General features: G+C 40.1%; 1 protein-coding gene across 1 annotated transcript; it reads left to right on the top strand.

Moving 5' to 3' along the window:
* Positions 1-437: 437 nt before the first annotated feature.
* On the top strand, positions 438-15,124 carry LOC115210786 (MIT domain-containing protein 1). The gene is made up of 6 exons (XM_029779515.2): positions 438-801; positions 5,801-5,902; positions 8,090-8,226; positions 10,085-10,171; positions 11,463-11,581; positions 14,414-15,124. The coding sequence occupies exons 1-6, from the start codon at positions 681-683 to the stop codon at positions 14,571-14,573; spliced, it is 726 nt and encodes a 241-aa protein (XP_029635375.1). The 5' UTR covers positions 438-680; the 3' UTR covers positions 14,574-15,124.
* The last annotated feature ends 320 nt before the right edge of the window (positions 15,125-15,444 follow it).

A 15,444-nucleotide genomic window follows, 5' to 3' on the forward strand; every position in this document is an offset into this window, starting at 1 on the left:
AAGAGTCCCAGCACTTATTTCTTTACTAACCACAAGGGGCTAAACATAGAGGGGACAAACAAGGATAGACAAACGGATTAAGTCGATTACATCGACCCCAGTGCGTAACTGGTACTTAATTTATCGACCCCGAAAGGATGAAAGGCAAAGTCGACCTCGGCGGAATTTGAACTCACAACGTAACGGCTGACGAAATACCTATTTCTTTACTACCCACAAGGGGCTAGACACAGAGAGGACAAACAAGGACAGACAAACGGATTAAGTCGATTATAATGACCCCAGTGCGTAACTGGTACTTATTTAATCGACCCCGAAAGGATGAAAAGCAAAGTCGACGTCGGCGGAATTTGAACTCATAACGTAATGGCAGACGAAATACTGCTGAGCATTTCGCCCGGCGTGCTAACGATTCTGCCAGCTCACCGCCTTAAGGAGTCCCGGCACTTGAGACTAATGTCCAAGGGTTACTTTTACCTTTGGTTAAGCACTAGAAGAAGAAACAAAGATTTCGAACTAATCAGCTTTAAAAGCAGAAACGTTTTTTCCTCTTACACCGGTTTTTTAAAAACTTGTTACAACTTCCTTGTAATTACTTTCGGTTTCATGTTCTACCTTTTCCTGTTAAAAGCTAGACTTAAACTTGTTGCAATGCGGAGATAAAAAAAAAAGTATCTAGTATGGAAGAGTCAGCAATTAACGTTCTAAAACGTGCGGTGGTTTTGGACCAAGAGCGGCGGTTTGACCAAGCAATAGTTTGTTATGAGGAAGGAATCGGTTTGTTGTTAAAAGCTTTAAAAGGTAAATATTGTTCGTTTTGTTGTGGTTCTGAACTAGGATCGCACAGTTTTCATAATGGGGAAACACCTTATAAGTTAGAAATTACACATGTCGAATGCAGCAGTCGATCTGATTTATTTAATTATATATTTTGGCGAGTCAAAACGAAAGAATCTCCAGATGCGTGCCCCCACTAATTGTTTCCTCATAATTTTCAGAAACGTGAATACTTTTAATTAAAATTTCCAACAGATACTCATGATGACATAGACTTTTACCGAAATATTGCCAGTAATAATGATTATTATCATCTAATTAACAAATGAAGACAGTATTGTTACACTAATAATAATTTTAAGCAAATGGAAATATTGTATAATAAGAATTCTTAGCTAATGCTCGACCACAGCTACGCTCTTATCTAATTTACAGCTATTCTACACATATATATACTTTTCTAGGCACAAGGCCCGAAATCTTGGGGGAGGGAGCCAGTTCATTAGATCGACTCCAGTACGCAACTGGTACATAATTTATCGATCCCGAAAGGATGAAAGGCAAAGTCGACCTCGGCGGAATTTGAACTCAGAACATAAAGACAGACGAAATACCGCTAACATTTCTTATTTCTTTATTGCGCACAAGGGGTTAAACATAGAGGGGACAAACAAGAACAGACAAAGGGATTAAGTCGATTATATCGACCCCAGTGCGTAACTGGCACTTAATTTATCGACCCCGAAAGGATGAAAGGCAAAGTCGACCTCGGCGGAATTTGGACTCAGAACGTAAAGACAGACGAAATACCACTAACGTTTCTGCCAGTTCGTCCCCTTTCTACTCATATGTACTGTATTACTTATGTGGAAGCTGTATTATTTTATTCTTATCAGTGACGAATGGTGGTTATTGTATTGGTTGTGCTGCCAGAGCAAATGTCACCAAATTTCAAACAGGGCTATAACAAAAGTTTTCCATTAAAATTTGTAATTAAATTAATGAGTAAGGTTAATATTTATAATGAATTTGTCATTTTCGTGCACACCTGGAATACACACCTCAGCTTGATTTTTAACTGGGGAAAAAAAAAATTGAGTTTTGGCATATATTCAGGACAAAGCTAAAGCTATCAAAACATTTTGTACAAAGATTAAATTAGAGGTGCAACTTATACACGAGCAGGCATTCTTTCGGTTTGACTCGACAATACAATAACAAGGAGTCGGTTGTTTCCATGGCAACTCAACAATTCACTTCTCTCAAATGGGAGGAGGAGAAGAAAGCTAATGGGTTGTGCGCGCATGCTTCCACCGAGATCAACTTAGCCTTTCATCCTTTCAGGGTCGATAAATTAAGTACCTTTCAGGGTCGATAAATTAAGTCGATAAATAAATTATGCACTGGAATCGATGTAATCGACTTAATCCATTTGTCTGTCCTTATTTGTCCCTTCTATGTTTAGCCCTTTGTGGGCAATAAAGAAATAAGAAATGCTATACCAGGCTCCAATATGACCTGGCAAGGTTTCTTTGTCTGTGTGTGCGGGCTTCTTCTTGTCTGTGTGTGTGTGTGTGCATGCAGTTTTTCCACAAATAAAAACAATTTAAACATTTTGGTTTCATTATCGTCAGACTCTGGGTTGCCGGAATAAATACACAGTATAATCTATATCAGTTTTTCATTTGCGGTACACTTATATTCTTTCAACACCTGAACAAAAATATGACTAAAAGTATACAGAAAAAATTATATTCAGGTTACACTGCGGCACACCTAGCATCATCTCGTGGTACACCAGTGTGTCGCGGCATACCGATTACGGTGCACTGGTCTATATTGATGTTATTTGATAGCATGGGGTTGAGATAAGTTTATTACAATGATCTAAGTGCACAACTGGTGCTTATTTTATCAAACCTGGAAGGATGAAAAGCAACGTCGACCTCGGCAAAATTTGGAATCAGAATGGAAATACAGTTTTATATTTAAGAGATGAGGAATTATGTACATTATTTACAATTGATGGATATTTGTCCTCATCTTGTTTGTTGTTAACATAACGTTTCTGCTGATATACCCTCCAGACTTCATCAGGTGTCTTGGAGAAATTTCGAACCTGGGTTCTTATTCCTAAGGTATTTTTCGATGTTGTTATTGTTATTATTATTATTATCATTATTATTATTGTTATTATTCAGATCACTGCCTGGAATCGAACTTGGAATCTTGGGGTTAGTAGCCCGCGCTCTTAACCACTATGCCATGTGCTCCATCTTCCCTTCTTTGAACTTTTTCTATATTTCTGATGAAGAGCTCCGCTTGAAACGTTAAATCCTCCTCCTTTCCTTTCCTGAGCATCCAATAACACTGTACTTATTCCACGTCCTCGCGTTGTTGTTTTTCCTTGCTTGTTTATGTTTGGATTGACTATATATATATATTATATATATAAGGGAGTATAACTCTAAACTTACAGGGAAAAATTCAATTTAGTATTAAACCAAATTCCTCAATATAAATATATAATATATATAAATCAGAGAAAAAACACTATTATGTAATTCAAACAATGATAGCTGTAAATCATACCATACAGAAAAAATAAAATATATTATATAACATATAACTAGATCACAATTAGTACAAAAAAATAAATAAACAATGTGCCGGTGGCACGTAAAAAGCACCATCCGATCGTGGCTGTTGCCAGCCTCGCCTAGCCCCCATGCTGGTGGCATATAAAAAGCACCCACTACACTCACGGAGTGGTTGGCATTAGGAAGGGCATCCAGCCGTAGAAACAGTGCCAGATCAGACTGGGCCTGGTGCAACCTTCTGGCTTCCCAGATCCCAGTTGAACCGTCCAACCCATGCTAGCATAGAAAGTGGACGCTAAATGATGATGATGAATAAGTACTTATTATATATTGTTTATTCATTTTTTGTACTTTTTATGATCTAGTTATATGTTTTATAATATATTTTATTTTTCTTTATGATTTGGTTTATATCTATCATTGTTTGAATTGCATAATAGTGGTTTTTCTCTAATTTATATATATCATCATATATATATATATATATTTGAGTAATTGAATGAATTATTTTATTAAGGATAATTCGAAAGATAACCGATACCTGGGTAGCAAATTCACATCAGAAAGAACACGGTTGAAGCTACGTCCCTAGGGCATAGACTACGTGTCTTCGTGCGGAAATTTGTATGTTTATTTTAAAATTATAAGTATATGAAAGAATGGAGTTGAACGACTAGTTAACAAATATCCTTTATTCTCGACATGTTTCGAAGGCTGCATATTCCTAATTCCGAAGGAATAAGGAGTACATTATGCAGATTTCTCATCAGAAAAATCAAGGAACTTATGTCGACATCAAAATGCACAAAAAACTTTTAGCTGACCGCTCCCAAGGAGCCCATGGCGATAATGAGTGTCTCTTTATAATGAGTGACGTCAGAGTGGCTGAATGTAGAAGAATCTAGAAGTTTCTAAAGGTTCAAGAGTTCAAACGAAGTAGGAGGAGGGAGGCATAAAAATAGTAAGGTGAGAGAGTGCAGGTCAAAAGAATGGGTTTAAATGATTTCTTTTGTGAATGAGTGCCTGTGTGTGTGACTGTATATAACTGTCTTAATGTGTGTGTCTGAATGGGTGATTGTGTTTGTGGATGGGTAGATGGCAGAAAACTGATCTGTGTCTGTGTGTTCGATTATGTTTACTGTGGAGAAAGGAAAGTATACTTTCCTTTTTCCACAGTAAACATAATCGAACAGCTGTCAGTTTTCTGCCATCTACCCATCCACAAACACAATCACCCATTCAGACACACACATTAAGACAGTTATATACAGTCACACACACAGGCACTCATTCACAAAAGAAATCATTTAAACCCATTCTTTTGACCTGCACTCTCTCACCTTACTATTCTTATGCCTCCCTCCTCCTACTTCGTTTGAACTCTTGAACCTTTAGAAACTTCTAGATTCTTCTACATTCAGCCACTCTGACATCACTCATTATAAAGAGACTGCCATGGGCTCCTTGAGAGCGGTCAGCTAAAAGTTTTTTGTGCATTTTGATGTCGACATAAGTTCCTTGATTTTTCTGATGAGAAATCTGCATAATGTACTCCTTATTCCTTCGGAATTAGGAATATGCAGCCTTCGAAACATATGTCGAGAATAAAGGATATTTGTTAACTAGTCGTTCAACTCCATTCTTTCATATACTTATAATTTTAATATATATATATATATATATATATATACATACATACACATCATCATCATCATTTAACATCTGCTTTCCATGCTGCCATGGGTTGGATGGTTTGACTGAGGACTGGCAAGCCAGAAGGCTATACCACGCTCCAATCTTGACCTGGCAAGGTTTCTACAGCTGGATGCCCGTCCTAACACCAACCACTTCGAGAGTGTAGTGGATGCTTTTTCCGTGCCACCAGCATTGAAAAGAATTTCTTTAAAATCCACCACCCCACTGACTGTTTTATTGTTTCAATATTAATTTCTTCCAAGAGTTCTGACATGCAGTTGTTTTTTGTTTTACTCTCTTTTACTTGTTTCAGTCATTTGACTGCAGCCATGCTGGAGCACCGCCTTTAGTCGAGCAACTCGACCCCCGGACTTATTCTTTGGAAGCCTAGTACTTTATTCTATCGGTCTCTTTTGCCAAACCAGCACCAGCATCGGTTGTCAAGCAATGTTGGGGGGACAAACACAGACACACAAACACACACACACACACACTAACATATATACATATATACAACAGGCTTCTTTCAGTTTCTGTCCCAAATCCACTCACGAGGCTTTGGTCGGCCCAAGGCTATAGTAGAAGACACTTGCCCAAGGTGCCACGCAGTGGGAATGAACCCGGAACCATGTGGTAGGTAAGCAAGCTACTTACCACACAGCCACTCCTGCACCTGTTTTATTATTTTTTTTTTGTTTTTTGTTTTATTTTTTTCCTTCTTCTTGCAGGGTTCAGTAGTAATGTCAAAAAAGAGAAATACCGAGCTAAGATTAATGAATACATGGGTAGAGCAGAGAAGCTTAAACAGGCAATGAAAAAACTGAAGGATGGTATGTTGTTTACTTTTTATCCTTTACTTGTTTCAGCCATTTGATGGTGGCCATGCTGGGGCACCACCTTAAAGGGCTTAGTTGAATAAATCAACCCCATGATGAATAAAGTAAATACATTACCAAAACATTGCAAAACTTTTGACTCAGTATATATATATATATATATTATATATATATATATATATATATATATATATAAATCGACCCCAGTACTGTTTTCTTTTTAAGTCTCCTTTGCTGAACTACTAAGTTACAGGGATGTAAACAAGCCAATAATGGTTGTCAATGGTGGGGGACAGACACACACACATACATTCATATACATATGTGTGTGTGTGTGTATAAAGTAAAAACCCCCTTCAGTCATGAATGACCATGGGGTTGCACCTAGAAAGTTCCTCTCCAAGGCATAAGTCCAGGTAAGGTTGTTTTATGGAAGACCAGCAGTCACCCACGCATACCAGCCTCCCTTCTCCATGCCACCGATGTTATCCAAGGAAAAGGCAAATGGGCCGATACAGTTTGGCACCAGTGATGTCACAACTCATTTCCACAGCTGAGTGAACTAGAGCAACGTGGAATAAAGTGTCTTGCTCAAGAACACAACACACAGCCCGGTCCAGGATTCGAACTCACTACCTCATGATTGTGAATTATGTGCCTTCATTATACATATATATATATATATATATATACTCTTTACCCTTTTACTCGTTTCAGTCACTTGACTGTGGCCATGCTGGAGCACCACCTTTTAGTCGAGTAAATTGACCCCAGGACTTATTCCTTGGAAGCCTAGTACTTATTCTATCGGTCTTTTTTGCCGAACCGCTAAGTTACAAGGACGTAAAACACCATCATCGGTTGTCAAGCAATGGTGTAGGGACAAACACAGATACAAACATATATATGTATATATATGATGGGCCTCTTTCAGTTTCCATCTACCAAATTGATTCACAAGGCTTTGGTCGGCCCACGGCTATGGTAGAAGACACTTGCCCAAGGTGCCATGTAGTGGAGCTGAACCTGGGACTATGTGGTTGGGAAGCAAGCTACTTACCACACAGCCACTCCTGCGCCTATGTATGCCAGCAGGGAAAGCAGAAATTAAATGACAATGATGAAGATGATGGTGATGATGCAATGGGCTTCCTGACACAGTGGAAATGAACCTGAGACCACATGATTGCAAAGCAAGCATCTTACCCACACAGCTGTGACTGTACCTATATTCTTACACGTCTACACTTACACTCGTATGTTAACAGGCACATACATACACACACACACACACATCATATACATGCACAAACACAGACATACACACACACACACACATCATATACACACGCACACATACATCATCATCATCATCTTTCCATGCTAGCATGGGTTGGACAAATGACTGAGGACTGACGAACCAGATGGCTGCACCAGGCTTCAATCTTGATCTGGCAGAGTTTCTACAGCCTGATGCCCTTCCTAACGCCAACCACTCTGACAGTGTTGTGGATGCTTTTACTTGCCACCAGCATGGGGCCCGTCTGGAGATACTAGCAATGGCCATGCCCAAATGGTGTTTTTTTTTTTACGTGCCACCTATATCTTTACTACCCACAAGGGGCTAAACACAGAAGGGACAAACAAGGACAGACAGACGGATTAAGTTGATTATATCGACCCCAGTGCGTAACTGGTACTTAATTTATCGACCCCGAAGGGATGAAAGGCAAAGTCGACCTCGGCAAAATTTGAACTCAGAACATAGCGGCAGACGAAATGCCGGTAAGCATTTCACCCGACGTGCTAACGTTTCTGCCAGCTCGCCACCTTTTACGTGCCACCTGCACACCGACACAAGTACCTGTAAGGCGATGCTGGTAACAATCATGCTCGAATGGTGCTTTTTACCTGCCACCAGCACGGACACCAGTTAGCCACTCTGGCAACGATCACACTTGGATGGTGCTCTTAGCGCTCCACTAGCACAGATGCCAGTCATCAAATTTGATTTCGATTTCACTTGCCTCAACAGGTCTTCGCAAGCAGTGTCTAATGGAAAACACATATGCACACACACACACACACACATTATATACATGCACACTTTTGCATCTCTCTCTCTCTCCGCACACACACATAAAGCTCTCTATACTGATTGTTCTCCATTTTCCAAAACAGCTGAGAAATTCAATAAAGTCATTCAGATTGAAGAGAACACCATTGGTCACAACTATTCCACAATATTCAGTGATTTACTGGACATTACCCTGACTGAGGTTGAAATTGATGACCCTTATATCCGTTCTAATCATCAGGTAATTTTTAAAAGTCTTAATCATCATCATTTCACATCCATTTTCCCATGCTTGCACAAGTCAGAGGCAGAATTTTTGGGGGCAGATTACAGTTGTGTGCCTTTCCTGTCACTAACCCTCACCTGTTTGAAGGCTAATTAATATTTCCCCAGGGCCAGGCATGTTTTTCAGGTAAGACTGGAAACAAACAACCTCGCGTGTATAACAGTGATGCTCATTTACAACCATCACTTAGTATCTAGACAAATGTATGCATGCGCACACACATATTTAAGTACACATATTTAGTAGGAGTGACTGTGTGGTAAGAAGCTTGCTTCCCAACTACATGGTTCCGGGTTCAGTCCCACTGTGTGACACCTTGGGCAAGTGTCTTCTACTATAGCCTCAGACTGACCAAAGTCTTGTGAGTGGATTTCGTAGGCAGAAACTGAAAGAAGCTCATTGCACGTGTGTGTGTGTTTGTGTGTCTTTATTTGTCCCCCCTCCACTGCTTGTGTGTTTATGTCCTCGTAACTTAGTGGTTCAGCAAATGAGACCGATTGAATAAGTACCACGCTTACAAGGAATAAGTCCTGGGGTTGATTTGTTTGACTAAATATGGTGCTCCAGCATGGCCGCAGACAAATGACTGAAACAAAAAAAAAGAAAAGAATATGCAGTGGGCTTCTTTCAGTTTCTGTCTACCAATTTCACTTACAAGACGTTAAGCCTGATGCTATAGTAGCAGACATCTGTCCGAGGTGCCATGCAGTGGAACTGAACTCAAGACCTTATGGTTGAACAGCAACAAATGCTCTTATAATTTTTCCACTTCACTACCCTGGACTGGTCCTTTACTTTTCTACCCCTTAAAGCAGCGCTTCTCAAACTTTTTTCATTCATGACCCCATTTTTCATCACAAGATTTTTCACGACCCCAAGTATTGAATATGAAATAACATATAAAATGAAATTCATGTCTTTGAATTTAATTTTCACAACCCGTAGTTTAAGAAGCGCTGCTTTAAAGGATAAATGGTAAAGCTGACCTTGGTAAGATTTGAACCCAAAGTACAGAGGGGTTGGGACAAAATCTGCAAAACATTCTTACCTTACCTTGGGCCCTCAACTCCTTCATAGACTCATTGAAGCACTGTAATCATGGCATACAGTATGTCTTAGGCCCTTTTTAGACTTTCTGAAGCCCATCCTTCTAGTCTGACCAGTTTCTTCCTCAATGATAGGGAGACAGACAGGCAAAGCAATGGGGTCTTCCTTAAACCTTTAGCATTCACGTTCCTCGGCCGAATGTAATGTTTATTCTTACTGTTTTGAATTAATCATACATTATTTCATTACTTTGTGATTCTAATGATGTGCTAGTTTTTTTAGAATGACATTGTAGGGTAGGTGTGAGAGGCCAGATATGGCTGGTTTAAACATAAAGCAAGCAGAATACATGGGCTGGATATGACCTGTTTAAAAGCCCTTCCCTCTTTATGGAGCATAGGCCATTGACAATTTTTCTTCAATGTTCTCGACTCTGGATTGTCCCATGAAGTTCTGAAAACAAGTTGACCTTACAACTACTGCTTCCATTTGGATTTTGCTGTACTGTGTAAGGCCTTCTTCTCTCAAGACTTGTTTGTTTCAATTTCTCTGGGATGCTTCTGTAACTCTGTTTTTTTTTTTACTCAGAGTAGGGATGTTGGCTTTATCCAAACCTATTTTTATCTCTGGGAAAAGGTGGTTTGTATTTCTTTGGCCTCTGCTTTTTGACCTATCCAGCACTGGAGGCCCTACCTAAAATATCATTGACGGGGTTTTTTTTACATGAGATATCAAAGTTATTTTTTTTCACTTTTATTTCTTACAGATTATTAACTTCATACGGTTTTGTGAACTTCTACACAAGTCAGATGCAAATGTTAAGAAGATCATTCTAAACACCAGCTGTGAAAATGTAAGTATTGTTAAACAAACCAGTGGAGCTGCTCAAAATAGCAGCTAAATCTCCTCCCCCACCTTCTTTCTCTCTCTCTCTCTCACACACACACACATCCAGCCACACCTTTTTGCCTTCTCTCACCTCTGCCTACCTGTAATTTTGTTAACTTCCCCTTCTGTTTCTTTAATCTTCTCATGTCCTTTGTGTTCAGGCTCCATGTCTTACTACCATGTAGCATTGCTGTTTGTATACAAGCATTCTACAATCTACCTTTCACTCTAAGACACAGAGAGACCTTTTGTTGCCAACAACAAATAGGTCTCAGAATAAGAAATAGGACAGGAAAAATTCGGACAACCATGCATTTGGAACATCCTCCTCTACTGCTAATTAGGCCACCTAGGTAACAGAAAGTACCTTCGACCTCTAGAGAACCTCCTGAATATTTGCAATAATCTAATTCCCATGTGCACTCAGGGTTTACTGCTTCAACACATTTGCCACAAGCAATGTCTTCTTACTGTGTTAGTCACCCTGTGATTCCATTGCATGTCAGGTCCATGCCTTACACTGGGTGCTCTGTATGGAATTTCTACCTACACCCACCTTCATCAAATTCGATGACTGGCATCCATGCTAGTGGAGCGCTAAGAGCACCATCCGAGCGTGATCGTTGACAGAGCAGCTAACTGGCTTCTGTGTCAGTGGCACATAAAAGGCACCATTCGAGTGTGATCGTTACCAGCATTGCCTTACTGGCACTTGTGCCCCGTGCTAGTGGGGCGCTAAGAACACCATCCAAGCGTGATTGTTACCAGCATCGCCCTACTGGCATGTGAAAAAAACATTTGAGCGAGGTCGTTGCCAGTACCGCCTGACTAGCCCGTGCCGGTGGCACGTAAAAGCACCCACTACACTCTCAGAGTGGTTGGTGTTAGGAAGGGCATCAAGCTCTAGAAACTCTGCCAGAACAAGATTGGAGCCTGGTGCAACCATCTGGTTCGCCAGTCCTCAGTCAAATCGTCCAACCCATGCCAGCATGGAAAGCGGACGTTAAATGATAATGATGATGATACATATATATATATATATGTATTAGGGCAGGGCCATTTCTTTTACGTTCTCCCTCACTTTTTTTTTTTTTGGCAACACTTTCATTATTGCTACCTTCTTTTCTCCAACTTGCACACACTTTACCTTTCTCATTCCCCTTTTTAAACTCATACTTTTATTCTCTCTCTCTCTCTCTCTTCCTCTCCCCTTAATCAGTTTACTGTCACCAACCCAACTATTTCTCACTTTGCAGGACGAAAACAAGAAATGTCAACAGAAACAAGCCTTTTCTGCAATGTGTGACAACTTCAAAGGGAACAACATTGAATTAGTGGTCAGCTACAGCAAAACCTTACATGACCGAGAAATAAGGTGAGTGACACCTTTCAAATCAGTTGTTGTTACTGTTTCTTGACCCTACACACCCACAGTTAGCTAATCCTACTCCATGCAAGAAAATTTTGATTTAGTCTGATCTGGAACTTAAATATAATGAACTTATAGTATACAATGCTCAAGTGCACTACAACTCATCAAAAAACGTCCCCAAAAGTGCATGGACACCATCATCATCATCGTTTAACGTCTGCTTTCCATGCTAGCATGGGTTGGACGATTTTGACTGAGGGCTAGCAAACTAGATGGCTGCACCAGGCTCCAATCTTGATCTGGCAGAGTTTCTACAGCTTGATGCCCTTCCTAACGCTAACCACTGAGTGTAGTGGGTGTTTTTTTTTACGTGCTACCGGCACAGGGGCCAGTCAGGCGACGTTGGTAACGATCATGCTCGAATGGTGCCCTTTTACGTGCTACGGCATGGGGGCCAGTCAGGCTGTACTGGCAATGACCTTGCTTGAATCTTTTTACACATGCCACCGGCACAGGTACCAACTAGAATAAATAGAATAATGTACGGGTAGTGAACAGTGAAGGAGTCATTAAAAAAATGGGTGGGGACATCAGGTGTAGTGCTGGTGAATTTTGTGCTTGAGAAGACCCAAGCTGAGTGAAATGATAGTCGTGGCCAATGCCAGTGTTGTGTAAATGGCCTGTTAAACTCCAGCCTTCATCAGGTGTCTTGGGGAAATTTCGAACCGGAGTTATTCCTAAGGTATTTTTTGATATTATTATTACTATTGTTATTATTCAGGTCACCGCCTGGAATTGAACATGGAACCTTGGGGTTAGTAGCCTGTGCTCTTAACCACAATGCCATATGCCCGTGGACAATCCAATGAAAACCTGTTGAGCTGAGTGAAATCACAGTCATGGCCGATGCCAGTGCTGTCTGACTGGCACCTGTGCCAGTGGCACGTAAGAAGCACTGTTTCAGCGTTGGGCCTCATGGAGGCAGTGACAAGCAACCAAGACCTTTGGTGATATACAGTGGTTGTGTATACCTGTCAAGCTAAGTGAGACTGTAGTCATGGCCAATGACACCCATGCCCATGGCATATAAAAAGCACCCATTACACTCTCAGGGTGATTGGCATTAGGAAGGGCATCCAGCCGTAGAAATCTTGGCAAATCAGATCAGAATGCTCGAACAGTGCTTCTTATGTGCCAGTCAGACAGCACTGACATCGGCCATGACTGTGATTTTACTTGGCTTGACAGGTTTTCAGTGGGTTGTCCATGGGCATGTGGGATAGTGGTTAAGAGCATGGGCTTCTAACTCTAAGATTCCAGGTTCAATTCCAGGCAAGTTCAATTCCCCAGCTTAACCAGTTTTTAGTCAAACCGTCCAAACCATGCCAGCATGGAAAGCAAACGTTAAATGATGATGATGATGATGATGGACAGCTAACAACTGAGCGTGAATAAATGTTTCAGAAAGTCATGGGTGTTGTGTTGTTTTGTGACTTTGTAAACATATCCATGAGTACAGTTCTACGTTTAAGAGATGAGGAATTATGTACATTATTTATTATTGATCAAAAATCAATGGCAATTGCAGTTGTGATACCAGTGCCGGTGGCACGTAAAAGAACCATCAGAACGTGGCCGTTGCCAGCCTCGCTTGGTACCTGTGCCAGTGGCACATAAAAAGCACCTACTACACTCACGGAGTGGTTGGCATTAGGAAGGGCATCTAGCTGTAGAAACACTGCCAGATCAAAATTGAAGCTTGGTACAGCCTCCTGGCTTCCCAGACCCCAGTTGAACCTTCAACCCATGCTAGCATGGAAAGCGGACGTTAAACGATGATGATGATGATTATGATGACATTTAACGGATATTTGATGAAGGCTGGAAGGTATATCAGCTGAAATGTTGTGTTAACAACAAACAAGATGAGGACAAATATCTGTCATATGTAAATAATGTATATCCATGAGTGTCAGACAGAATTCAAAAAGGTACCCAAGGTTGTTGTTAGAACGATGGGTCCATAAACTTCCTTGCAAGGTTGTGGGTGTTGTATGGCTTTTGGGGTATCTTTTATCATTTACTGGTTTCAGTCATTGGATTGTGGCCATGCTGGAACACCTCATTGAAGGGTTTTGGTCTGGTACTTATTCAATCAGTCTCTCTTGCCAAACTGCTATGTTATGGAGATGTAAAGAAACCAGCACCGAGTCTCAAGTAGCACGGGGACAAACAGACACAAAGACACACACACGTCTGGTACTTTATTTTATTGACCCAGAAAGAACAAAAAGTTGACATAGGCGCAGGAGTGGCTGTGTGGTAAGTAGCTTGCTTACCAACCACATGGTTCCGGGTTCAGTCCCACTGCATGGCACCTTGGGCAAGTGTCTTCTACTATAGCCTCGGGCTGACCAAAGCCTTGTGAGTGGATTTGGTAGACGGAAACTGAAAGAAGCCCGTCGTATATATGTATATGTGTATGTATGTGTGTATATATGTTTGTGTGTCTGTGTTTGTCCCCCCAACATCGCTTGACAACTGGTGCTGGTGTGTTTACGTCCCCCGTAACTTAGCGGTTCGGCAAAAAGAGACCGATAGAATAAGTACTAGGCTTACAAAGAATAAGTCCTGGGGGTCGATTTGCTCAACTAAAAGGCAGTGCTCCAGCATGGCCGCAGTCAAATGACTGAAACAAGTAAAAGAGTATAAGAGTGTAAAGAGAGTATTGGTAGGATTTGAACTCAAAGTGTAAAGAACCAGAAGAAATACCACAAGGCATTTTTCCCAATAATCATAATGTTCTTAAAGATTTTTCTTTTTCATTCCACACAGGTTCAATAACGGCTGGATTGTTAAGATTGGACGTGGCCTTGACTATTTCAAAAATGTTCCAAAATTCAGCCTTGGATTCTATGATTATGATCTCCGTCCTTGTCATGAGACAACCATTAATATTTTCCATGCCAAGCATGTGAAGGAAGCTGATGGTTGAAATTTACAAACCAAACATCGATTTCTTCAAAGAAGGTAACCAGCTGGCATTCCTATCAGGTCCATCAATTGATCTTTGGCCTGTTACTATGGAAACTGCTACTGTTTAGTTTTGGAGTTGATGCGTTCGTTTTAAGACAGGCTTTTTCTAAAGACGAAATAATTTTGAACAAAAGAAAAATCTATATTTTTTTTTTAATCTTTTGAAATGATTAAGTAATTTCATCATCATCAACTCTTAACATCCACTTTTCCATGCTTGCATGGGTCAGATGGAATATCTTCAGGTAGATTTTCTCTGGCTGGATGCCTTTCCTGTTACCAACCTTCACTTGTTGCCTAGCAAAATAATATTTCTCCATTACCAGACGTTTTTTCTAAAGATGATCAGAACTTACAATCATCACATGATCAGAACTTACAATCATCACATGATGTTTATATATTATCAAATGTTATAATATAACTTATTTACATGTTTTTTGAGTTACGAAACAAATTTCTCATGGTATTTGGACTTTTCATTGTTAAATAAAGATTCATCTAAACATTTGTCTGTCATTTATGACTATATACACTCCTTATAACTTTCTCTTGTATATTACTATATATTCGATATGTTTTGCAGAACCATACATTAAGGACCTTTTTTTTACGAGTACCACCAGGATTACTTGAATCCATATACTGTCACATAAATTTATATATATATAGTAACAAACTGACATAAATTTATATATATATATATATATAGTAACAAACTGAGGAAAAGAAATCCTTCAAAGGGTTTTTAATGTAATCATTATCATCATCATCATTGTCGTTTAACGTCCGCTTTCCATGCTGGCATGGATTGGACGGTTTGACTGAGG

Source organism: Octopus sinensis, linkage group LG4 (assembly GCF_006345805.1).
Source record: "Octopus sinensis linkage group LG4, ASM634580v1, whole genome shotgun sequence".
Taxonomy (NCBI): Eukaryota; Metazoa; Mollusca; class Cephalopoda; order Octopoda; family Octopodidae; genus Octopus; species Octopus sinensis.

What these genes read in the sequence shown, in the direction of transcription:
- LOC115210786 (XM_029779515.2), top strand. Translation starts at nt 681, where the DNA reads ATGGAAGAGTCAGCAATTAACGTTCTAAAACGTGCGGTGGTTTTGGAC. An exon ending in AATGAAAAAACTGAAGGATG is followed by an intron (nt 5,903 to 8,089) that starts GTATGTTGTTTA and finishes TTTCCAAAACAG; the next exon opens with CTGAGAAATTCAATAAAGTC. An exon ending in TAAACACCAGCTGTGAAAAT is followed by an intron (nt 10,172 to 11,462) that starts GTAAGTATTGTT and finishes CTCACTTTGCAG; the next exon opens with GACGAAAACAAGAAATGTCA.